Genomic DNA, 26,480 nt, shown 5'->3' with positions numbered 1-26,480 from the left:
CTTTGCTGATTTTTTGTTTAGAGGATTTGTCCAGTGGTGATAGTGGGGTATTAAAGTCTCCTACTATGATTGTGTTGCTATTAATCTCTCCCTTGATATCCTCCAGGAGTTTTTTTATGTATTTGGGTGCTCCTATATTGGGAGCGTATATGTTTACCAGAGTTATTTCTTCTTGTTGGATTTCTCCCTTTAGTATTATGAAGTGGCCTTCCTTATCTCTTGTTATGGCATTTACTTTGAGGTCTATTTTGTCAGATATAAGTATTGCTACCCCAGCTTTTTTTTCATTTCCATTTGCCTGAAAGATATTTTTCCATCCCTTCACTTTCAATCTGTGTGAGTCTCTTGTTCTGAGGTGGGTCTCTTGTAGACAGCATATATATGGGTCGTGTTTTTTTATCCATTCAGCTACTCGATGTCTTTTGATTGGAGCATTTAGTCCGTTTACATTTAAAGTTATTACTGAAAGGTATTTGTTTGCAGTCATATCTATTTTTGTGTCTGTATTCCTTCTTACCTGTTTATTTCTTCTTTTTACAGTATTCCCTTTAGCAATTCTTGCATTGCTGGTTTGGTGGTGATAAACTCCCTGAGGCTTTTTTTTGTCTGCAAAGCTCCTGATTTCCCCTTCAATTTTGATTGATAGTCTTGCTGGATATAGTATTCTTGGATTCAGTCCTTTGCTTTGCAACACTTTGTATACCTCCTTCCATTCACTTCTAGCTTGTTGTGTTTCTGATGAGTAATCATTTGACAATCTGATGGGTGTTCCTTTGTAGGTAACTCTCTGTCTCTCTCTTGCCGCCTTTAGGATTCTCTCTTTATCATTTATATTTGCCATTGAAATTATGACATGTCTTGGTGTGGGTCTTTTGGGGTTGATCCTGCTTGGGACTCTCTTTACTTGCGTAACTTTTATCTTTCCCATATCCGGGAAGTTTTCTGTCATTATTTCTTCAAATAGATTTTCTAATCCCTGCTGCTCTTCTTGTCCTTCTGGCAGCCCTATTATACGCATGTTACTTCGTTTCATGTTGTCCCGAAGCTCCCTTAGGCTTTCCTCCTGCTTTTTAATTTTTTTCTCCAATTGCTGTTCAGCTTGAGCTTGTTTCTGTACCTGATCTTCTAACTCACTAATTCGGTCCTCTGCTTCTTGTAATCTACTGTTGAAACTTTCCATGGTGTTTTTGATTGTAGCTATATCACTTTTCATTTCTTCCTGATTCTTGCATAAGTTGTTGATTTTCTCATCCATCCGATGTATAAATTCCATGACCATTACTCTGAACTCCTTTTCGGTCATGTTGCAAGCTTCATTTTCACTAATTTCCTTTCTTGGCGACTCCACATTTTCTTTCCTCTGTGAGTTATTTCGTTTCCCCATTCTGGCTATTACCAGAAAGCTCAAGCTTCTGTTTGCGTGGACCTGGGCCGTGTGCTGTGGGGACTTCGCTCCACCCTAGTTTCACTGAAGTGCTCTGACACTAGGACGTGTGACTGTCTTTGGTTGGTGGGAACCAAACTTGCCCAGGATCAGTGTCCCCAGTGTTCCGTGTGGTCTCGTGTGCACATTTAGAATCAGGGGCCCTGTCTGCACCACACTGTTGGTATGTGCCGAGAATGAGATCCTTAGCATGTGCCAGGAGTCAGAGTTTCCCTGTGTCTGCACCAAGACTCGAGTGTCAAAGTCTCTGTTGCCTTGTGCGGTTTCTCGTTGAGAATCAGGGTCCCTGTGTGTGTACGCACCAACAATTGGGGTCGCTGGCTCTTAGTGTGAATGCGCTGTGAGTCAGGGATCCCAGGCAGCTGTGTCCGGCGTGCCAAATTCCCTGAAGTGGGGCTGCGTCCTGTGTGTGCTCTCTCTACTGAGCCAAACCGGCTAGAGCGCACATTCTTAAAAACCTGAAGGTGAGCCGGCTCAGTGCACTCTCCCAAAGTCCCAGAAGGGGGGCGGAGTCCGTCCTGCGCTCCAAATTCCCCAAAGGGAAGCCCCTCTGTGCACGCTTTTAAGAATCTCCGAAGGGGGAGCTGTGCCCCGCGAGCCAAATTCCCCCAAATTCCCCGAAGGGGAGCCCTCTGTGCGCACTGACAGATTTCCCCGACGGGGAGCTGCTTCTGTCCCGTGCGCGAGCGCGCACCAAATTCCCTAAGAGGGAGCGCGTCCCTGCGCAAAGCTCGGCAGCTTGGGCCAGGGGCGGGTCTATCAGTTACTATGGCGCTGTCTGTGCGCGCGTGCCTGTGAGCAGCTTGGGCGAGGGGCGCGTCTATCAGTTACTATGGCGCTTTCCGCAGGCCTGTGGGCGCTCAGCGGCTTGGGGGAGGGGCGGGTCTATCAGTTACTATGGTGCTATCAGCGCCTGCGAGGAGGGGGATAGGCTCTTTGACTCACGGAAATCTGCCGGGAAGTCTGGATTCTTGTTTGTTTGTCTGAAGCTGTGATAGCAGTTCTCTGTCCCCAGTGGCTGCAGGGTCCTGGTTTGTGTCAGAAGCCAGGATCCGAGTCTCGGGCAGCTCTGTTTCCCAAGATGGCGTGGTCTCTGCGTCCGCACCAGCCGCCGAGAAGTGTCCGCTTTGTGCGCGGGGCTCCGCCGTCTAGGGCTGCCCTGTTCGGGAGCCCCTTGGAAGACCTGCAGAATCTAACTGACCCTAGCTCATACACACACACACACACCACACACATCTACACTCTCCTCTATGGGTTCCTCACTCACACTCTCTCCCTACCTTCCTGCCGGTCGCCATCTTCCCTTCTGTTTTCTTTTTTTAAAAATATATTTTATTGATTTTTTTACAGAGAGGAAGGGAGAGGGAGAGAGTTAGAAACATAGATAAGAGAAACATCAATCAGCTGCCTCCTGCACATCCCCTACTGGAGATGTGCCCGCAACCAAGGTACATGCCCTTGACCGGAATCGGACCTGGGACCCTTGTGTCCGCAGGCCGACGCTCTATCCACTGAGCCAAACTGGTTAGGGCTGCATCTATTTTCTTATTTGAGGTGAATTGCCCTAGAATCTTACTGGGTCAACTTTCTCAGAAACGGGTAGTTCTTCACTGCATACTATTTTGTGATTTCTAGGGTTTGCCAATAGACCATTAGAGAGTACATAGGAAAGTACAGTTATCTTTCACAGAACACTCTTACTTATTTACTTTCATGTGAACCAGTTACAAAAAGCAAAGCATTAAAAGATATATTCCCTTTTAGGTGTTTAGCATCAAGATCCCTTTGGAACATTCTAAATTCCTCTTATATCTGCAATAGACACTTATAGCTAACTAGAGGCCTGGTGCATGAAAATTCATGCACTAGAGGGGGTGTCCCTCAGACTGGCCTGCCCCCTCTCACAGTCCAGGAGTCCTCAGGGGTGGGAGGCAACCTGGCGATGAAGGGAAGACGGTGCTCCCATCACACCTTTGCTGCTGCCACTGCCAGCAGCGCAAGCCTTGGCCGGCCCTGGTTACCTGAGCCTCTGGTGACCCTGGGTGGCAGGGCAGCTGCCATCGGCGGCTTGCCTGTGCCTTGGGCTGGCCCTGGGGGGCTGGGGGGCTGAGGGGACTGGTGCGCAGAGCAGGCGCGCAGAGCAGCTGGACCCGCCTGGGGATGGGCCCGGTGGTGCTGTGTGCCTGCCACCCCAGCGGGGCTGAGGGGACTGGGCATTGCCATCTTGTGGCTGTGGGCGCTGCCATTTTTGAGGGGGTGGTAGTCACTTAGCATATTCCCTCCTTATTGGCTGTGGGCGCCACCATCTTTGTAAGGGTGTGATGGTCAATTAGCATATTCCCTCTTTATTAGATAGGATGTTTTTTCTCACTTGTCTCCTTTAATGAAAGTAGAAAATCGAGGAAATGGCTGAATTGAAAATAACATTTTAGTAAAAAAAAAAAAAACCCATTAAGGTTTGAAAATTTTTTTTGTTTTTGGAGAGAAATTGGAAACATTTTGTGATGGAAAATTAAGAAAAAGGAAGGATAAAATTAAGTGCTTAATAATGAGGCTTAATGTGTTCACTCTCAATATGAGCTTAATTATATGACCTGAAATTTGACCTTGTTTTGTGTACACCTTTCCACGGATTCATCAGGAAAGCCTCAGTATGGGCACAGGAGCACCAGCTTCGATGCCAGGCCGACTTTGGTTCCAACTCAGATTGTGCCACTACTTGCTCTCTGAACTTCAGCATGGTGCTTAGCTACTTTATACTTCCGTTTGTCACTACCTAAAATGAGTTAATACCAACCACTCACAGTTTCTTGTTTTTATTATGTATATGCATGTTTGTGTGTATGCTTGAGATTTTGCTGGATATTTGCAATATTTTACTGGATAGTTATTTGCTTTGTATGTTTATGTACAAAGCAAATAACTATCCAGTAAAATATTGGGTGCTGATAGCCTTATATTTATTGAACATATGTTTATTGACCAAGTGCTAGCTATGCTGTTACCCTGAAGTGGAGTGTTTGTGCCTTGTAAAAACATACTGATTTAAAACACGCACCTACTTACATATAAATATAAATATAAATAAATAGATTTTAAGACAGTCTCTTAAAATGATTCCTGAGGACCGTTACTAGTAGACTCAAAGCAAAGCTGAGTTCTTGACTGTATTTGGATTTAAATAGTAACAAGTATATTTATTAATTCATATTGGCTTTCCCACTTATTTTTAGATGGTAATTTTATCTTGTCTTTAAATATTATAAGCTATCTACACAGACTTAAAGAGAAAAAAGTCCCCACAAACTTCTAATCCAAAATAATTTTTTACCCTTCCTTTCAGTAGTTTGCTTGTTTGTAAACATCTTACTCACTTATTCATAGGTACATAACTATAAGACTAAGGCATGGGTTTTTCTGGAAGGGATTTTTACCTTGCTTTACCCAATTCTCGACAATAGGCTCTTGCCTGTGATCATAATATAGGCAGGTTCACTTCATTGAGATACTTGAACTATACCTGGAAGTGGCCTTATAATACTGTTTGAAGGAAAGATCTACTGAAAATGAACCCATAGTTTGGAATTTTACTAAACAGTTAACTTTAACATATGTGTGTACAAATTCAGTTTACCTTAACATATTTGTAGCCTGCTTTATAGTGAGAACTGTAGAGAGTTAGAGATGAGCAGTATTAATAGCAAACACATGTCATGCTTAGTATGTGAAAGTGCATGACATATATTAACTCTTTTAGTCCTCACGGCAACCCTACAATAAGAGAGGATTTCTAACTCTGGATAGTCAATTAAAAATATAGGGACAAATAACTACTCAGCAAAAGACAGGCCCTAAGAAGCTTACAGTCTAACTGCTGGGGCAGACACTTATCAGATAATTACATGAATAATTCTTTATATGTGTTATAAAGGAAACCCAAGGCCTGAACTAGGCCGGGGGGGGGGGGGGGTGGGGGGTGGGGAGGGGTCGCGGGGGGGATGCAGTTGGGAGCAGGAGGTGATGTTTCAGGGGCAAATCCATAGGATAATTAGGAGTTGTGTGGGTTTTTTTTCTTACAAATATGTCATTCCAACAACAACTACAATTCAGTTCAATCCTGACTCTACCTGCTCAGAGTTAGCATTGTTGCCACAAGTTAAGGGTTTACTCCCCTAAGTCTGCCCCCCACTTTAGGAGTAAGCCACAAGTGAGGTCCCCAGGCTACCAACATTTCTTCCCAGCTGAGTACAAATTTGGGGTTCCCATCACTTTTCTCTACCTCTAGGTTCAATAATTCACTAGAATGAATTACAGAAATCATGGAAACGACTATATTTATGATTACAGTTTTATTATAAAGCATATAACTCAGGAACAGTCAAATGGGAGAGATTCATAGGGAAAATATATGTACAGCTTCTATACCTTCTCTGGGTGGGTCACCATCCTCGCACCTTGTGTGTTCAAGCTCCCCAAGCCTCATTTTTCATTCAAGAATTTTTATTCAGGCTCCACTGCAGCATGATTGATTGATTGTATCACTGGGTAGAGTGACTGAGCTCAGTGCCCCAGAGGTGGGGGTGGGGTTCGGGGGGTGGAGAGTAGACCTGGAAGTTCTAACCCTTAAATCACATTGTTGGTTTTTCTGGCAAACAGCCCCCATCCTGAAGCTATCTAGAGCCCCACCCCCACCCCCCAGGAGTCATCTATTTCATTAGCACATAATCCAGGCTTTTGTTAACGTAAAAAAAAAAATTCAAACCTGTAAAGAATTTTTGTGAGTTTATTTGAGCCAACCTGTCGACAATTGCCGGGAAGCAGAACATTGAGATAATGCTCCAGAGAATGGCAGGTTGCATCTATATTTATACACTATTGGCCCGGTGCACGAAATTCGTGTGTGTGTCCCTCAGCCCAGCCTGCACCCTCTCTAATCTGGGACCCGACTGCCAGGGGATGTCCCTGTGGGATCGGGCCTAAACCCGCAGTGGAACATCCCTCTCACAATCCCGGACCGCTGGCTCCTAACTGCTCACCTGCCTGCCTACCCGATCGCCCCTAACCACTCTGCCTGCTGGCCTACTCACCCTCAACTGCCCCCCCCCCCCCAGCCTGCTAGCTCCCAACTGCCCCCCTGATGGCCTGATCACCCCCAATGCCCTCCCTTGCCAGCCTCATGGCCCCCAACTGCCCTCTTTGGCCAGCCTCATAGCCCACAACTGCCCTCCCCAGCCAGCCTGATGGCCCCCAACTGCTCTCCCTGGCCAGCCTCATGGCCCCCAAGAGGCCCATCCACGGCAGGGCTGGCAGGACCAGGGACTCCAGCGGCGGGGCTGACAGGAATGGTGACTCCAGCGGCGCGGCTGACAGGACCAACCAGGGACTCCGGTGGGGCTGATGGGACTGGGCACCGCCATCTTGTGGCTATGGGCGCTGCCATCTTTGTGTCAGAGTGATGGTTAATTTGCATATTACCCTTTTATTAGATAGGATTGCAATCAAAGGAGGGACGTAGGTGGGTTACATTGGTGATAGACTAGAGAGGCAGGAGAAAGCAAAGCTGGGGGCGGGGGTACCCCTAGAATTGGATAAAAAGTAAAATGATAGACACATACTTAGGTAGGTGCAGAAACAATTAACATGATAACAATGGAGGAATTTGTGGTATCTGTCCTGGAGTCCAGGAACATTAGGTTGTGCCCCAAGGGGTCCAGAAAAAGGGAAGTAACAAGTTACCCAGACATTTCAAGGGTATGTTTTTATAGATGCAAAACGACAGATAGACTCAGTTAAAGTAAAGGTTGACCTTGTCAGTGAAGATCCCGGTCTAGGATATAACTACCCACCATAACTGTTTTTAGTTAAAGTTTAATTTCAGACCATCCTTTGTGGTTACTTTAAGTCTCTGAGTTTGCAAGACTGCCATGTAGACCTTCCCTGAGCTTGTCAGGTTAGCATGTGGCTCTTTTCGTCCACACTTTTATCACTTGTAATTCCAATGATTTTAGGAGCTCTGTGCCAGGAACCAAGGACAAAGACTAAACATTTATTTTTTAATTATACTATAGGAGTTTAAGTAGCTTCTGTGACAGCCAGGGAAGCTTGCTATGCAGGTCCCCTTCAAAAGAACTTACTGTGAAGGGCATAGCCAATTGACAGCCTCTGCCACCACCCTTTTGGATCCATGACACCCTTTGCTCTGAGAGCACACTTATTCTGCACTCTTCCCAGCCAGTGACTGAGAATTCCAGGGTACTAGTGCCAGCCCATTCCTGCCCATGCGGAACTTCTCTATTCGTCAGCTTCTGCCAGAAGACTCACCATTGACCTACCCAAGATTTCCTCAGAACTGTATAGCAGCAGTGTGAGGCTCTTCCTTCTCAATCTTCCCTCTCTCCTTTCATGGATATCAGACCCGTTCTTGTTCTCAAGGCTTTCCCTGCCTGCTTCTGCTTATTCCCCTTTTATCCTTCACAGGCATCCCCCCGGGAAATCTCTCTCATGTCTAATCCCATCTTGATGTATCCTTGATGTCTGCTTCTTGGAGAACCCAAACGGACACAGTCTGTAAGATGCACCTACCCCTGACCACACAGCTTCAACACTGTGTCTGATGAACTGCTTTATATGTGTACTGGGGAAACCCACTCCTTTTTCTCATTTCCTGCCTTGGGGCTCGGGGGACATTCCCTAGCTTTCTTACTCTAATTTCAGTACCTTTTTTTGGTTAATCCTCATCCAAAGATATTTTATCCCATAGATTTTTAGAGAGAGTGGAAAGAAGGGGGAAAGAAAGAGAGAAACATTGATGTGAGAGAGAATCGATTGGTTGCCTCCTGCATGTGCCCTGACCTGGGCTGGGGATTGAGCCTGCAACTGAGGTATGTGCTCTTGACTGGAATCGAACCGGTGAGCCTTCAGTCCATGGGCTGATGCCCTATCCACTGAGTAACCTGACTAGGGTCAATACTTTTCACAGCTCATTGTGCTACTGGAAAGGAAATAACCCTGGTAACTAATACTTTTCCTTCCCTCCATCCTCAAAGTCTCAAAGGAGAGTGAAGGGAGAGTAAAGGATGGCTTGGTAAGACCACTTATTAATGGCCAATCCCTGTCTTTTCTCTCTTTCCCCCTTAAAGAGCACTGTGGTACATTATTATTAAACATTTTGTAAATATAAATTGGAATAGAGAGTGGGATATGATAGCATAGTCATTAAGTTATAGTATTAGGCCAATATTTATAAATATCACTATTTAATAATTGATGTGTATATTTGGAACTCTAAAGTATAATTTGTTATGTCTAAGACAGATGATAATCAAAAACTTTGTCATTCTTGACTCATCTTGTTTGAATTTAAACTAGCCACATAAGCCCAGCTGGTATGGCTCAGTGGTTGAGCATCAACCCATACAGCAAGAGGTCACTGGTTCAATTCCCAGTCAGGGCACATGCCCAGGCTGTGGGCACAATTCCCTGTAGGAGGCATGCAGGAGGCAGCCAATCGATATTTTTCTCTCATCAATGTTTCTTTTTTGGTTAATCCTCACTGGAGGATATCTCCGCCCCGCCCCCCGCCCTGTCCCACATACACTGATTTTAGAGAGAGTGGAAGGAAGGCGGAAGGTGGAGAGAGGAGACAGAGAATCATCAATGTAAGAGAACCATATCAATCGGTTGCCTTCCGCATGTGTCCCAACCAGCATGGAGAGCCTGCAACCCAAGTATGTGCCCTTGACCAGAATCAAACCAGTAACCCTCCAGTTCTCAGGCTGACACTCTAACCACTGAGCAACACAAGCCAGGGGTTTCATGGATGTTTCTATCTCTCCCTCTCCCTTCCTCTAAAATCAATAAAAACATATTAAACTAGCCACATAAAATAATCTTAGAGTTCAAGCTTCTACAAATTTATGAGAGCCAATAAGAACTGTTCACTGTTTCTTCTTCACTCAATGCTCCAGATTTCTCTACAGTCTCTTCGTATGACTGAGAAAATAAGCTTTGCCTATAGATGCTAAAGGGCATGAAAGCATCAGGTTGTCCCTTTTCCCTGGGAATGAAGAGCTGAATAATGCCAATGTTCCCTTTAGTGCTCTGAAACAATAATACACAGGGAGAGAAACATCTGTGATTGATTTTGATGAGTACTCTTCTTCTTCTTCTTTTTTTTTTTAAATCCTCACCTGAGGATATGTTTTCATGAATTTTCAGAGAGACAGGAAAGGAGAGAGAGAGAGAGAGAAAACATTGGTCAGTTGCCTCCCATACACACCCTGACTGGGGACTGAACCCACAACCTAGATATGTGCCCTGAGTGGAATCAATCCCGCAACCTTTTGGTGTAGGGGACAACACTCCAACCAACTGAGCCACGTGCCAGGGCTGAGGAGTACTCTTCTTGATGGCTCAATATAGGTGGCTATTCATTAGGGGGCTATTTAACCCAGTCTCCGCATAAGACTCATAAGCATTCAGGAAGTTTGTAAGATAACAGGTAGTATTTAACAATACTATTTAATGATTTTCTAACTTAACTAGCGTTCCCGTTGCAGGAAGAATCCTGCAATAGGGTTTCCTGCTGCACTCTACCCCGCCCCTGCCTGCTCTCCTCCCTTCTCCCCCGGCCCCACCTCCGCTCCTCCCTTCTCCTCCCCCCCAGCTTGCTTGCTTCTCCGAAGCTTTGCTCCCCCGAAGCTTTGCTCCCTTCTGCAGCTCTTGGCTTCTTTCTATGCTGTCTTGATATGCAAATTAACTGCCATCTTGGTTGGGATAATTTGCATACTCGTCCTGATTGGCTGCTGGGTGTGGCTTGGCCGTAGCGAATGTGCGGTCAATTTGCATATTTGTCTATTATTAGGTAGGATGATAATGCTATGGCTCAACGATTACCAGATTCTACTACCAAACTAAACGGTGGAGCTCTGCCTATTTAACTTATTTTTGAAATGAGAAATGCAGCAAAGCATTGCAATACTGTGCTAGCATAGAGTGAATTAGCGGTGACCTGAAATAGTTAAACTGAGTACCTTGAAATGAGTTGCAATCTGAAAGAATTAAACTGAGAGACTAAAACCAAAATAACAATCAATAACTTAAACTTTTATATCTGGAACTCTTTATCATGTGCTAGACCTTGTGCTAAGCATATTATATACTTTCTTAAATTTTCTCTTCACAATAAAGATATTGTTTCTTTGAGGTAAATAAACTGAGTCTTGAGAGATTAATTGATTTCCCAGGTCTCAGAACCAGCACTCAAACAGGAGTCTACCCACCACAGTCTGGGTCCTGACATGATGTAGAGCTGGAGAAAGGAGTGAAGTGCAACTAGTTAATTTCCTATCAATTGTTACATTTTCACATCAAGAAAATAGAACTTCTATAGGCTAGGGCAGGTGTTCTCAAACTACGGCCCGTGGGCCACATGCGGGTGTTTTTGCCGTTTTGTTTTTTTACTTCAAAATAAGATATGTGCAGTGTGCATAAGAATTTGTTCATAGTTTTTTTTTTAAACTATACTCCAACTGTCTGAGGGACAGTGAACTGGCCCCCTGTTTAAAAAGTTTGAGGACCCCTGGGCTAGGGGTACTATAGAAACAGTAATGTGACATTTGTTTACAGCTTTAAAACGATTTGGATAGAGAAGTAGTTTGTAAGAGAAAATTTTCTGTGGGGATTCTTGCTGTATGTGATAAATTCTTGACATCTTTTTCTTTTTCTTCATTAAAAATAAATTTCCCTTTAGTGGGTTACTACCTACGGTTTGAAAAGCACAGTTCTATGCATGGCAGAAGAAATTATTGGAGTGAATGGAAAGAAAAGACATTTTGGTTTGATTAGATCAAATTTACTTTCCTGTTTATGCAGGAGGGTAGAAATCATGGTCCTGCTTAGAATGAATTTCTAACTCTTCTGTACTAGATTCCACTCCTCAGTGTGGTATGAAATTGCAGCCTGCCAAGTCGTAGGGAGTAATCATTTTTATTCAAATACAATATCACCAAAAATGAGTGGGCATTTCTCAAAAAGCCTTTGACAGCTGAAACAGTGAAACAGTAAATCAACAGGATGATGAAAGCTTGAAAACACGTAACACCTATAATAATCAGTAGATGCGTAGCAGAAATGAGAAAAAAAAAAGAAACAGTTCAATTACACAGTAGGTTACTTACTTCAAAGTCAGTACAGTGCTGTAAGGTTATACGTATTGTTAAGGTTAATTGCATCTATTCAGAATGTATTTGAATCTGAAACAAAAGCTTAACAGGAAAAAAAATCCAAGGCAGAAGACTGCATTTGAACTGTCGGTTCTATATCAGAGAATCAACAGATGATGGTTCCTTTGTTCTGTAATGTTTGTATCTCCCCCATATACACACTTAAAAGGCAATCCATTACAGTCTTGAAAAACTGAAGACATCTGCCATCATTAAAACTCAAGGGCTAGTATTGCCCGGTGATGGTTTTACTATGGAACCAGTGAGAGCGGAAATTCTGTGCTACCTAATCTTGTAAGAAAATGTGAGCCCTAAAACTTTAGTTTAAATATATTTTTCATTTCAAAATCTTTGCAATATTTTTTTCTTGATTATAGAAGTGAAGTCATATCTACTTGTTATAAACACTCAAACATTGTAAAAATCATATAAAATACCCTGTAACTCTAATCCTTAGAAATCAACACTTCAAACATTTTCATACAAAGACATTTTTATTTTTAATGTGCAGGTTGTGCTTTTTGACTCTTTATGCCACGGAGGGAGGATTAGGAGCATTATACCCTTTGATTTCTACTGCCAATAGGAGGTGACAGGTATAAGAAGATATGTTCCCTTTCTAATCTTTATTTTAAAATGTGATCGCTCTCTATCATATAGGCAGATACTGTTTTTCACATCTGTTTATTATTTACTTGTACAAGGAAACAACTCTAGTTCTAACAGTAGAATCTTGGATAACATCTCCTGTGTGGTACTATTTCCAAAAATGTTTAACCTACATATTTAATTGTGAGGGAACTCATTTCTCAAATTCAGATTGTGAGGCATTTTATAAATTCTGTAAGGCAATTTACCTGGTGTATTGGTCAGGGTTTTTCAGCGAAATGGAACTAACAGTCTGTCTATCTATCTATCTATCTATCTATCTATCTATCTATCTATCTACCTATCTATATGAATTATTGTAAGGTGTTGGCTCAGTGATAGAGGCTAAGAAGTCCCACGACCTGCCGTCTGCAGGCGGAAGACCCAGGAAGGCACAAGGTGCAGCGTGAAGGCCTGAAAGCCAGAGAGGGAAGGTGTCTCCCACTCCAAGTCTCAGGGCCTAAGAGCCTGGAGCACTGAGGGCGGGTGAAGATCTCTGCCTCAGCTCGACAGTCAGGCAGAGTGGTTTCCACCTTCCTCTGCCTTTTATTTTTTCTATTCATGAAGGCCCTCAGTGGATTGGGTGATGCCCACCCAAATGAAAGAGGGGCATTTACTTTACTCAGTTTATTGGTTCAAATGGTTATATCTTCCAGAGAGATCCTCACAGACACAGGTGGCCCAGTTAAGTTGACACATAAAATTAATTATCACACCTGGACTCTTCAAAAATAAAACTGATTAGATTGTAGGAGTCTAAAAGGAATGCCAAACCATAGGAGTATATATTTCATGATTGGATCGGGGATGGAGTAAGAGTAGGGAAGGATATTAAAAAATTGGAGCAAGTTAGAAATGTAAATATAGACTGAATACTAAAATTCCTGGGGTATGATAGTTCTATCATGTTTAAGGAGAACTCTTTGTTCCCAGGAGATATATGCTGAAGTATTTAGGTGTGATGTGTCATGACTCTGCAGCTTATGATCATATGGTTCGGAAAAAAAAATGAAGAAGAGGAAAGAGAAAAAGCAATATAACAAAACATTAACAATTGGTAACTATAGGTAATAGATATGGGTTTTTATTTTACACAATATTTTAAGTTTGCTTATATGCCTAAAATTTAAGATAAAAAGGTGGGGAAAAGTAACTTAGATAATAACCTAAAGTTCATGGTACCTCTCCCTCTTTTGCCATTATTCTTTTGGAATCCGGATAAGTTAAAAGAAGGCTTGTCATGGAGCTGTATATTTAAAATTTGTACAGTTTACCCTGGGATCAGAACTGTGCTATTTTTAAAAATATACATTTTTATTGAGATTTAGAGAGAGAGGAAGGGAAAGGGAGAGAGAAACATTGATTGCCTGCCTCCTGCACACCCCTTACTGGAGATCAAACTTGCAACCCGAACATCAAACTGGCAACCTTTTGGTGCATGTGGCAATACCCAACCAACTAAGCCACACTGGCCAGGACAGAATCATACTATTTTTTATAGGAGAAAACTGGTTAGATTCGTGCAAGAATGGGCCTTCCTTCCCTGGCTGCCATCACTACCTTTGCTCCAGCTGGAGCTGCCTTTCCACCTTCCCATGCTGCCCAGAGGCCTGGAGCAGCTGGGACGGTGTGGAAGGCCCCCGGTTGCTCAGCGCCTGTGTATACAAATTAACCTGGCAGCTTTGTTGGGTTAATTTGCATACTCACTCCTGATTGGCTGGTGGGTGTCATGAAGATACGGTCAATTTGCATCTTTCTCTTTTATTAGTGTAGATACCTAGTAACTCTGTTCATGGAAACGACAATTACCTAAAATAATGGACTCAAGGGAGTGTGTTTGCTTTATTCTAAATGATGAACATATTATTTTAATCTGAAATAAAGATTTTCTAGTTAAAGCAAAACAAAACAAAAACAACAACAACAACAGTATTTTCAATTAGAGGTGGGATTCCATGCTTAGGAGTGCAGAAATACTGTTTTTTTTATCTGTGATTGATTGAAACTGTGGATGCCAAGGGCTGACTATTTTTATTGAAAAACAACAATAACAACAACAATATATAAGTTGACCCATGTAGTTCAAACCCATGTTGCTCAAGGTTCAACTGTATATACCAAACCATGTGTGCGACACATTTTTCTCATTTGCCTAAGTTTATTGTGTCTCATGAAGCCATGGACTTGCATAGGAACCCTGGTATGGATATGTCTGTGTGTGTGTACTTCTTTCTAGTTTCCATAAAGGCACCCTATCAACAGAGGCTCTGATGACTTGATGATCTCTTGTTTGCTTATCTTTTCCTTTTGGGTGTCTATTCAGCTCTCTAACAGAAGCTGTGAGTTATAGAACTAACCAGCTTCACATCAGCCTCTTGGGTGTGCAGACACTGTTGTGGGCTCTGCGCATTCTGAAACCAAAGAGCATTCACGAGTCCTTCCACACTGGTGATGTGGAGTGCTGGGTCAGGGCTGGTGTAACAGGCTTAGGGGTCAAGGATGATTTACTCGGCCTGATCTTGTTATTTTATGTTTCTCTTGTTATTTTATGTTTCTCTTGGGAATATGATGTGTTTATGAAAGAACTTTTGGAAGCCCGAATGCTTCAAGTTTTGACTCCAAGTTGGCTAAAACAGTAAGGTTCAGATTCCTGCATTGAAGATCATTTAGTAAAAACCAATATGGAAAGCCTTATCTAGAAAGTAAGTCTCTATCCAGTACTTTTGATTAACCAAATCCTTCTTTTTTACAATTTCATCCAAGAAAAAGATTTTCTTAAACTATGAAAGCCTCAAACCAATTTTGTATAGGACAGCAGACTATGTCTATTTGTCTGCTTGAAATGACGTTTGTAACATAATCTTCTACCCCTTTCTGAATTTTTGCTCTTGGCTGTGTTTTTTTCTTTTTTAAGTCAACTAGTATTGTTCTTAATTAGAAACTTAAATTACATCTGCAGTTTCTACACAGCAGGATATATATTTATGTAATACTGTTAGACAGCCAAGATATTTTTCATAATTTCAACATGACATTTTTTCATAGAGGGCTTATTGACGAGGCTTCATAAAAATTGTACCAGAATGTATGTAGGAGAAGCAGTTGTGTAGATCAGGAGAGACCTCACAAAGAAAACATTTATTGAATATATTTATTTATTTTTTTATGGTGCAGGAAAATATTTTTTCTTTTGTGCTATTCTTTTATCTGTTCTCCATTAGTATATCTCAATGATATGTGCTGTTAGAAAGTGAAAACAACCTTACAAATTGAGAAATTCCATTAAATTTCAATGAGGTAATTAAGGAAACTCATTTTCAAAGATATACATTTATTTCAGTAGCTTGAATGTTGCTTAATCAGGAAATGACCAGAATACTAAACACTGAAAGGTAGGTTGTGCTTGTGTAGAACAGCAGCTTTGAGAGCCAGACAGTTGAAAGGGATGACATGGAGGTTAAAACAGCAGAGGCCCTTGTTGTGGGTGGAAACTAATTGGCTGAAAGCATGAATAAGTTATATGTTATTCATATCAAGGAAAAGCTAGGAGAAAAGGGATGAATATTTGTATCTACCAAGGCATTACACTCTGCCATATGATATAAGAAATAAAAAGCAGATCCTTAGATTTATGCTCTTCTTCCTATAGCAAGTAAGAGGAACAGAAGCACAATTCATTGGCAGTGCTTTCTTCTGAATATTACGTTTTAGACTTGGCATTTTCAGCCAATAAAATATTACTAAGACGGTTGCTAAGAAATTCAGTAACATAAAACATTTATTACAGGGACCATTGTCCTTGATCCTGGGATTATGTTTAAGTGCTTTCAATTAAAAACCTCTGATTTGTGGCTAGATAATTCTTTTCCTCTTTTCACAGCCCTCTACCATGCCTGGGTATCCGTAGCCTACACATTGGCCACAGATTGACCACAGCCCTATTTCGAAGACTAAAGATTCTAATATGATATTATTAGACTTGAACTTAATCAGATTAGATATTGTAGAATTAAATCTTTAAAAAACGTATTAATTTTACTTCCCAAATCTTTTGCAAAATTTTTATGAGAAAGACCCATGAAGCTTGGAAAATTCTCTATGAAGCTGCTCTTAGCAAAGTCTTAGCAAACAAACATTTTTTTTTTTTGCCATTTTTAGAGCCTATCCTTTAAGCCTCAATTTGCTATTCTTCTCTGAAGTTTTCTACCCCTCTGGGGTCTCTGACTCTCCTCCACCTTAAATCTCTCACTACTTCTTACATCTCACTTGGATGGTTGTTTGGATATCCTTGCGGTGTGTTCTCGTGGTTTCATGAATGGTTCCTAACTAAAGCATAAGCTCTGTTAAAGTGGTTGGTGTCTGTGTTTTGGTATTGTCCCTAACACAACAAGTCTATAGGTGCTCAGTTAAATTAAGTTCATTACTTTGTTTGGAAATCTATCAAGAGGCTGAAGTTAAGGACAGTCATATATTATGCTTTCTACATTGAGCTGAAGAGTTAGCTGCAGACACCTGACTGGTCTGAGTCAAAAGTCCTGGGTTTGCATCTCAGCACTATTGCTTAAAATAACCTTATGATCATTGACATATGTTTCTTTATCAGTGGTTTCTTAACCCCTAAAATCCCTTTTAGTGCAGATGTTCAAAGTCAGCTTGTCTGATCTATAGCAGTGGTTCTCAAAGTGTGGTCCCCAGATCCAGAACACCAGCATAACCTAGAACTGTTAAAAATGCAAGTTATCAGACCCCACCCCAGACCTACTGAATCAGAAATTCTGCCCTTTAACAAATCTTCCAGGATCCAGGTGATTCTGCTGCGCACTAAAGTTTAAGTATGACTGATTTGCAGTATAGTCAAATCCCTGGTATGGTAAGAAGCTCTGTACTACAATCTTAGTGAACATTGAGGATTGTGCCATCATTTCATGGTTGGCGTGTAAATCCATTACCTCATGTTTCATCTTTAAGACTCTGCAGAATGGCTCACTTTTGTGTCATATTCAAGTCTGCAAGGTACTATCCACAGAATTGTAGCTCTCAGGCTCCTATAAAGTGTTGGCAATTGAGGAGTGAAAAATCTTTCTTAGGGTGAGCAAAGAATATGCAGTGGACAAGGGATTAATTTCCAGCAGCAGCAGCCTCCTAATTTTGTATTCATAACGTTGCATGTATGCTAGGCTACACATGCAACATCTGCTGATATACATTAGGTAATTGGGCATCCAGCAGCCCCATTTGTATGCAAAGGTGGTTGCACACCTCCCATTTACAAGTCTAAAATTAAAGCCCAGTTTGAAGTTGGCTGAAGGCTCGCTGCTAGGAACATAAATAGATAAGGAAGAAATGGCTTCTGGTAATCAGCGCTTTTGGCCTCTCCTGTTCAATCTTTGCTAATTTGTCCTTTGAAATTGTACATTCTGTGTTGAAGAGAGACTTCTAAGATGATCTGTTTTTGTTGTTTTTCTTTAAAGAAAACCTACATTTATAAACTGGTTGTGTTTACACATAGCATTTCCCCTAACACTGTAACCACATGTATGCTACCGTCAGTTGCTGAGCCATATTTTTGCGATATGAACTATTTATGCTCTTGTGGAACCACATGGATCATCTCAAAGAAGAGACACCCAGCACAGACTCACTGACTGGGTGTTGGCATAATTTCACTTTAACTCAGCCCACATTTGTCAAGTAGCTACATTGTGTCAGGCGTTTTGCCAGAGGCTGGGCATAAACAGATCAGTCAAGCACAGTTTCTGCCCTCAAAAGCTCACAATATTTTAACATCTTGATATCCCAGAGTTGAATATTTTTGCATAAATGAAGTCTTCTCTGATAATCTCATGAATTGAAGTGACTCCTTCCTTCTTTGAGCTCCTAATTATGCTCAACCAGTGTCCCAAGAAGAATGAGGGATCCATGCCTGGAAGACTCAGAACTCAAGCACAAGACCGTGGTCAGTGACCACTGAGATGGGTCATCAAGAAGAGATGGCTGCACTAATCCACACCCTTATGTTCATTACAACGTTATTTACAATAGCCAGGATTTGGGGGCAGTCCAAGTGCACGTTAGAGGATAAGAGGGTATAAAATCCGTTGTGCATTTACACAGTGGAATGCTACTCGGTAGTAAAAAAGAAGGAAATCTTACCTTTTGCAAATGCATGGATGGACCTAGAGAGTATTATGCTAAGCAAAATTAGCCAGTCACAGAAAGACAAGTACCGTATGATCTCACTTATATGTGAAATCTAATGAACAAAACATACAACAAACTAGAAACAGGCTTATAGATACATAGAACAGACTGATAGCTGTCAGAAGGGAGTTGAGTTGAAGGGCTCGGTGAAAAAGGTAAAGGGATTAAGCAAAAATTAAAAACGAAAAAATAAAACCCTCATAGACACAGACAACAATATGGTGATTATCAGAGGGAAAGGGGGTGAGGAGAGGTAGAAGAGGATAAAGGGGGGCAGGGATAAATGATGATGAAAGGAGACTTGGCTTGGGGTGGTGAACACAATACAATATACAAATGATGTATTATAATAGGATTGTCTACTTGAAACCTATATAATTTTATTGACCAATGTCACCCCAATAAATTCAATAAAAGTAATGTAAGAAGAGATGGCTGCATTGCAAATGGCCCATATTCCCAGTTTGTGGGAACAAAGAATTCATGAGTGTTTCTTTTACTCCCAATATTGGTCAGTCTTGTGGAAGAGGATGCCCATCTAAAGCCACCTCAAAGGGATTTGCTCGTGAGCACCACCTAGAGGAGCAGTGGATCCCTGCAAAAAGAGTTTACCAGGAGCCAACAGTGAAGCTTTGTCACCCGTCACTCTGCATGTGTTTTACTTTGACAACTAGATTGTAAAGCTTCTGGAGAACAGACCTGGGTCTTAATAGGAAGAGTATCTTCCATAGTACATGTTTGATGTTGATGACAGTAAAGGAGTGTATCGGCAGGAAGAATGTTTGGTGGTTTATAGGCATTAGTAGTTTCTCATGATAATAAACAATTTTTTCCCTCTTCATTCTAGCATAGGTGCCTACACCTTGATAGCACCAAATGAAAACCGAAGAAAACAGATACAAAGGAGTATGTATATTTATTTAACATTTAGAAAGCTTCTCATTTTCTTATAGAGTACAATTGATTTGTTTTGGTCTAAAGTATTTTTATTTTCTGATTTGAATATACTCACCAGATCTCATCAATTTTTTTCTTTAACTTTAGCAGTTTTAATTCTACCTTTTAAAAATACTACTATTAATGTTTCTAACTTGTTTCTCTAGGTTAATAGCAGAACTCATTGCATGATTGTAAATCTCAGATTTCTGTTGAGCTTAAACAGTTTGCCAATAGACCTTTTTCTCGTTCCTGTAAAGTTGGGCTGACTGCAGACATTTTTATAGGACTACTAGAGGCCCAGTGCATGAAATTCGGGCAAGGGTAGGCCTTTGCAGCCTTGGCTGCCTTGTGGCCCCGCCCGCTGCCTGCACCCGCCTTGGCCTGGTGCTGCCTGAGTCCACCACCACACACCCCGGTTCTACGGAGTCCCCCCGGCCCCTCATCGATCACCCGCCTGCAGGTGGCCTGGGCCTCTCTCTGAAGGGTGATCAATCACAGAGCCCCTGCTTCCCCATCAATCTCCCCACAGAGGGTGGCCTGGGCCTCCCTCTTTGGGGCAATCGCGTCCCCCCGCCCCCAATTGATTGCCCCACTGGCCAGTGGCCTGGGCCTTCCTCTGCAGGGCGATCGTGGGGCGATGGCGGGCCCCCCAACCAATTGCATTGCACCCGCCTTGGCTGGCCTGGTGGCAGTGCCGGTCATAGCTTGGTCGGCTGGAAGGTCATCCGAAAGATAGTTCTGCTGTTTGGTTGTTCTGTCGATTTGCATATTATGCTTTTATTATCATAGATGACTGACTTTTGAGATAGACAAGTTATATATTTAAAATAATTATGTATTTGAAATAACTTGTCTCTTTCTTGATATGTTTAATCCCTGCATAATGGAATTACTTTTAAGCTTCTGTGCTCCCATACTTTTGTAACTATCACAGTCTACTCTCAGTTATTTTTATTTGTATACAGTAAGTAAATTCACTTCACATTGTTTATAGGTTCTGCAACTTCAAGTGAAAGAAAGTAAAATAAAACAAATTTTACCATAGACAACTTGATATAAACAAAAGCTAAGTTCCTATGTCATTTCATCAACATTATAATAAAAACATATTGGAGGACATGCTGTACTTCATTTTTTTTTTTTAAATTTAGATTACAACATCTTTGAGGACAGGGACCACACTGTACTCATTTTTGTGTTTATACCTAGTGGGTATTAAGATATTTAATTGAATTGTACAGCAAAATAAATGCTGTCATTTAAAGTTATAGCATTATACACTATAGTTGGAAGGAGAACTAAAATTTAGTTCGCAAAGAAGTTACAAAGCTTGTTCAAGTCAATTGTGGGACTATCTCCTTCATTAGATCTTTGTAGGAAATTTAATTTTATGATTAAGGATGGACATCAGAGCACAACAGGAAAGCAAACAGCTCTCCTCCTGGTGGTAAAACTGGAGGTTTCCTTTTAATATTCAGTGTAGAATATGACAAACGCTGCTATGCAGTGAGTGGGCACTGCCAACAGTTGACCAACAGAATCCCAAATGTTTTGGCATCTCACAAGCTTTTGATTTAAATACTTAAGTCTCAGTGTGCTCCGGATTTTTGAGGTGTTTCAGAAAGTTTTTTCTCTAATAATTAAAAAATATTATAAATGGACATTTGGAACAATCAGGTCTAAGTGGAGATTCCGAGGTGCATTAGTACTGAAGTAGTATCTCTGGCGCCCCCTGCTGTCACTGAGTGTATTTTGGGGAATGAGCACCGCTGTGTCCCAACTGCCAGAAACTAGAGCAGGGTTGCCCACCTGCAGTGCAGAGCTCCCACATTGTACAGTTGCAGTAAGATTTGGGAACCCTTAAAATAAAGAATATGGGCATCAGAATTACTTGGGAATATATATTTACCTATGTGTGAAAAGCTCTTATTGACATGAATGTTCTAGTTTTGCACACATTCTCTAGAATGGGAAGAAAAAGGAACTCCTTTATTTTAGTAGGAGTTCAGGTTCTTTTCCATATTTGAACCTCCTAGGCAGAGACATTGCCACAGAGATGGGCCTAGGGTGACTTCAAGGGATTAGGACTGAATGATGTCTTCCTTTCCCGAATATCTCATCCACCCATGCTCACATGTATTTAATTGCCCTCTAATGGTTGTTTTTAATGCCTTAAAGGGACCAGTTTCCTTTTAACATTCTAATGATTAATGATTTTATATTTCTCACTTGGCTTAGTTGCTGAGAAAGAGCTGGAGAACCTGGAGAAGTTGAAGGAACAAAATAGAGCGAAGCCAGTTAACCTGGTACCAAGGAGGCTAGGTAAGCAAGCAAAGTGGACATCTGAATAGAGGAAGGCAGGGCATATATCAATCCTGTTAGCACCTTGCCTAGGCCTGTCTTTCACTGTATCTTACAGGTGGTTGGGTCACTGTGCTTCTTGGAATGGAGTGCATTTAAAGTTGAAACAAGTACGCAGATATATTGTTGTTTCTAATTTTCTGCAAGTAGCAAACATATGATGCCACACAGTTATGTGGGAATTAAGTGATAACTTAATTGCCAAACAATTTAGAGCCTCTTAGATGATCAACTCTGAAGAAATCTTACCTGGGGTGCTGCGTATACCCCATCATAGCTCTAGTCAGGATGGGAGTAAAGGTATCACCAGCATATGAATTATGGCACTTAATGCTAATGGGGAAAAATGAATGGAGAGTCAATTCAAAACTAAGACAGGAGTGAGCTGGGGGCCCAGTGGTCAGTATAAAGGGAAGCATCACCTTCGTTTTTATTCTACAGATAGAGACCTTTTGGTCTCTGACACATGCTGCCAGTGTGATGAATTGTCTTGGCTGCCTTTGCCAGTGTTTGAATCTTCCAGTGGGGAGGCCACCTAATGGGAATCATTCAGTCCTTTCTTCCCTTGTCTTTTCTAGCAGCAGCTAAGAACTTAAAGGGCTGGGTACAGTTTCCACAGATTTTGTTAATGCAAATGTGTCAAGCAACAAGGGCCATGTACTATCACAATAGTTTTAGAGAAATATTTTTTACAGGATATAGGTAACAATAAGCTAATTTGGAAATCATTAATGGATGAAAGTAATAGTACTGTCACCATACCCCCACTATGAAAAGGGTTAATCTTAAGTGTGACCTTTACACTGAATAAGCCAGGTGTGAGAGGTACAACCAGGAAACAGCTTTGTCCTTCCTAAGCAATTCCCTCAAACCAGCTCTGTGGGACTAGTTTGCCCCTTTAATGTTTGCATTAAATTAGCTCTTTTTGATCTTTCTCAACTAATAAAGTTGTTCAGCCAATTCTAGGCATAAAATAGTGTCATTTCAGTAATTAACCTTCAGTCCTAGCTACTGGGCAAATTGTTACTAATAAAGACTAAAACTTCCTCCACGCTCCAGCCCAGGTATATTTGGGGTAGAAAGATAGCAAAGGAAATGGGGCATAATGAAATTTTTCTCTCCAGACTGTCCTGCTTCCATATTATGACCCCTACAGGGTCAAAGGGAGAAGGGGAGAGAAGGGTGATAAGGTCTATAGTGTCCTGATCCTGGTTTTAGTCTTGGTATATGCTTACTGTGCATCCCTGCCCCCCCACCAACCTCCACCCTCTCCGGGGTCCTTGGAGTTCTTCAGATACCTTCCTTGCCTCCTTTGACCTAGATTCCCCTGGTAGAGATGATATACTTTCCTGCTGTCACCCGTAGCTTCACCATTGGCTCTTGGTAGGTAGACTTTCTCTGTAGGGCTGCATTTGTTTCTCTAGGTGGCTCACATGGGCAAGTCCCTTTAGGACAGCTTTAGATTAACATTCTCCTTCATGACAACTCAGATTGGGAGTACAGGAAACACAGACTCTGGGAAAACAGGCCATTTGCCATTTAGCCACCTCTTGTTGGTGACCCATTGAGCAGACAACTGACAACAGCCTTTGGGCTCTGACTTTTCTAGTCATGGATCCACTAGGTCCCTCAGTCTCTTGGGGGAATGGATTGAGATCACCAAGTGATTTTCATTCAACGTCTCTTGTTCATCTTTCCTCCTTCCCCAAAGACACAGAGAAGATAGAATCCACAAAGACATCCTCTGATTTCTACCTCCCTTTGTGCCTTATTCAACCCTTTTTATAGGCTGAGGGTAGTTGTTACTAAAGGTTTTCTAAACTTGTTCAGTTCCCTCCTTGAAGATTCTGCTTAGGGATCCGGGTACTTTGTTTTGGATTTTGGAATGGTTGGTTACTATTGTCTTCAGACCTTAGGTAAAAATGAACAGAATCTCATTTTTGACTTATCTGGAAATGGCCACGGATATCTGTGTGGAAAGAGGCGAGGGGGTAGAAAAAGAAGTTTCAGAGTGTACTAAACTTTATGATGATTTTTGAACAAAACCTATAAATGCTTATATATCTGACTATCTTCATTTATTTTTATGCTCAGCTCTTCCCCTATTCCTCTACTCTTTAAAATATTGGAATAGTTTGAGGAGATTCTGAAAGTGGCTGTAACATTATATAAAAGCTTTAGTAGCCCTCACTTTTTCTTTCCCTTTCCCCCATCCCCTACTACAGAGACGAAAAGGCCCAAACCATACAGGCTTTATATCTCTTTTGGGACTCAGACGAGAAGTTCCTGTGGTGTCTTTATCAGTTCAATTATAAAAACCATGGTGATGCAATTTGTTTTAATGCATCTTCTGTGAGAGTGAATCAGAGAACTGACACATTTAGTGACCAGAACACCAAAGAATTATTTCAAAGGGATTTTTATTATACACATACCATGCTTGCATAAACACAAAGAAATCCCTAAATAGCAATTCTTAGATGATTATCAAGCTGCATTCTGGCCCCAAATTACTTTAGGTTTAAGAGGGAGCAGGCAGATAATCTAACATTCATATTTTTATCATGAATACCTAAAGAAAGAACAATAAATAGTATAGATTGACAATCAATTATGAATAAGAATATTTCTATTGTACTTTTAAAAACTGGGTTACAAAGACCTCATATTTGTCTAGTGGCAAGAGCCCTGAGGGTTTCCTGAGCTTTGCCACTTAAATCAGGACAATAGGGTCAGAAGAAGAAAAGCAAGTGAAGTATCATTGATAATAATCCTTATCTTGGTTAAGAAATGGTCATACTTAAGCAGGAGGAATGTTCTAGAATTTCCAAAACAAGCAATATTTCTTATTATTTAGTATGGAACTTCAAGTATGATTTCCATCTAAATGAAAACTTGAATATTGACACAACTGGAAAACTCAAGTAGGATTGTCCTGTTCTTTTAGGAATATGGTCTATCTGTCTAGCTCTGTCTATCTTTTAAGTGATGGCCATTCTTTAATGTCTTATTAAGAAAACTGGTTATGTCCTTATTTCTAGAGGTATGAAAATGTTAAAGAAACTCATTGTGTAGTCTTATCATGTATTAATTAGTTTTTGATGGCTGACATTTCAGGTTAACATTCATGTTTCAACTTTGTGACTTTTTTTTCCTTAGGTGGAAGCCAATCAGAGGTTGAAGTCAGGCAGAAACAACAACTCCAACTGAAGCAATCTAAATACCAGCAAAAGGTCAGAATCCATCTCTTTTAGTTTAATTTTGGCAAGGAATTTGAGCACCAGCACTTTCTAGTAACCATGAAATAACACAGTAACTTACAGAAACATAAAACCTTTCAAGCAATTGCAAAAGGAAACTCTCAAAGGCAAAGAAATCAGGAGCTGAAGAGAGATATATCTAGAATTTTCATCCAAGCCATACATTAATCAGCAGCACCCCTGGTTCAGGGATTTTTTTTTCCTAGTTTAACTCTACTATGTTTTGAATATTTTGCTTTCAATAACATGGATTTGTTTACTGGATAGCAGTCATGAAAGTATTCAAAAAATAAAATATTTAAGGTGCTTAGTGATTTTTTACAATTCATGTCATGAGTTTTATAATCAGGAACAATTATCTTCCCACACTTTTTCCTTCCCAACCCAGATTTGGGGAGGCGGGTGGGAGATGACAGACAGAGACCAAGGAAGAAATACAAAGAGAAATTTCATAGGCAGGAGAAGTAGCCTGGCCAGTCTATGTGCCCTAAGTACTTGAAATACCAACCTATAATCATGGCGAGGTAGAGCACAAACAATACTGTAATTTGCCTTTCATCATAATTTTGTGTTCCGGAGATTCAGACTGAAAAATAGTAACTGTTTTTTGTCCTCTGTAATCTCAATACATTTTAGCTAAAAAGAGAAGAATCTGTAAGAATCAAGAAAGAAGCTGAAGAAGCCGAAATCCAAAAAATGAAGGCAATTCAGAGAGAGAAGGTAAGACAGTGGAGAAGATGACTAGTTAACATTGAGTGAGGGTATTTTATGTGTCAGGTTCTTTTCTAGACATGGTCCATGTACAAACTTATTTAATCCTCACAATAATCCTATGAAGTACATACTATTCTTATTAGCCAAGTTCACAAATGAGGAAACTGACACAGAGCAGGTAGATAATGTGCCCAGGGCTTACAGCCAGTAAATAGAAGTAGACCCAGGCTGATGGGTCTCAGAGCTAGAGTTCTTAGTCACAACACTATCTTGACTCTCAGGCAAATGATCAAAGTAGTCACTATATATTTGGCTATAAGCAAAGCAGTTAGTAATCATGGCAATTAGTTGTGGACCGCCATATTTATAACCAAATACTGACTTTTCCAGGGTGAATGCGAAATAGGTGAACATACTCACTTACTGATAGAAGAGAAAGCGTACATTTGAATTTCAGTATTAGGGATATGATCTAAACCTCAAAGTGTTTCTAGTTTTGATACTTATTCTGGGCTTGGGGAAATAAACCTCCTAAAAATGTTCATTTGCTAGAGAAGAAGGAAGAATGTAGTGTTATTCTCCCTTACCCCTGTTTCCTACTGTCATTCCTCACAAAGTCCTAAGCTGTAGTAGGTTTTAAGTGCTGAAGGTTTAGGGGCAAGGAGTTGACTCATGATGCTGACTACCAAG

General features: G+C 41.1%; 1 protein-coding gene across 1 annotated transcript in view; it reads left to right on the top strand.

The window, feature by feature from the left end:
- EPSTI1 (epithelial stromal interaction 1) overlaps positions 1–26,480 on the top strand; it is a 116,316-nt gene that overhangs the window by 5,083 nt on the left and 84,753 nt on the right. Inside the window, exons 2-5 of the mRNA XM_079779278.1 lie at positions 19,364–19,422; positions 21,694–21,777; positions 24,976–25,049; positions 25,713–25,796. Coding sequence (XP_079635404.1) covers positions 19,364–19,422; positions 21,694–21,777; positions 24,976–25,049; positions 25,713–25,796 — 301 coding nt within the window. The remainder of the gene's footprint in view (positions 1–19,363; positions 19,423–21,693; positions 21,778–24,975; positions 25,050–25,712; positions 25,797–26,480) is intronic.

This window comes from Cnephaeus nilssonii (assembly GCF_951640355.1).
Source record: "Cnephaeus nilssonii genome assembly, chromosome: 8".
Classification (NCBI taxonomy): domain Eukaryota; kingdom Metazoa; phylum Chordata; class Mammalia; order Chiroptera; family Vespertilionidae; genus Cnephaeus; species Cnephaeus nilssonii.
This window is presented reverse-complemented; position numbering and strand designations above follow the sequence as displayed.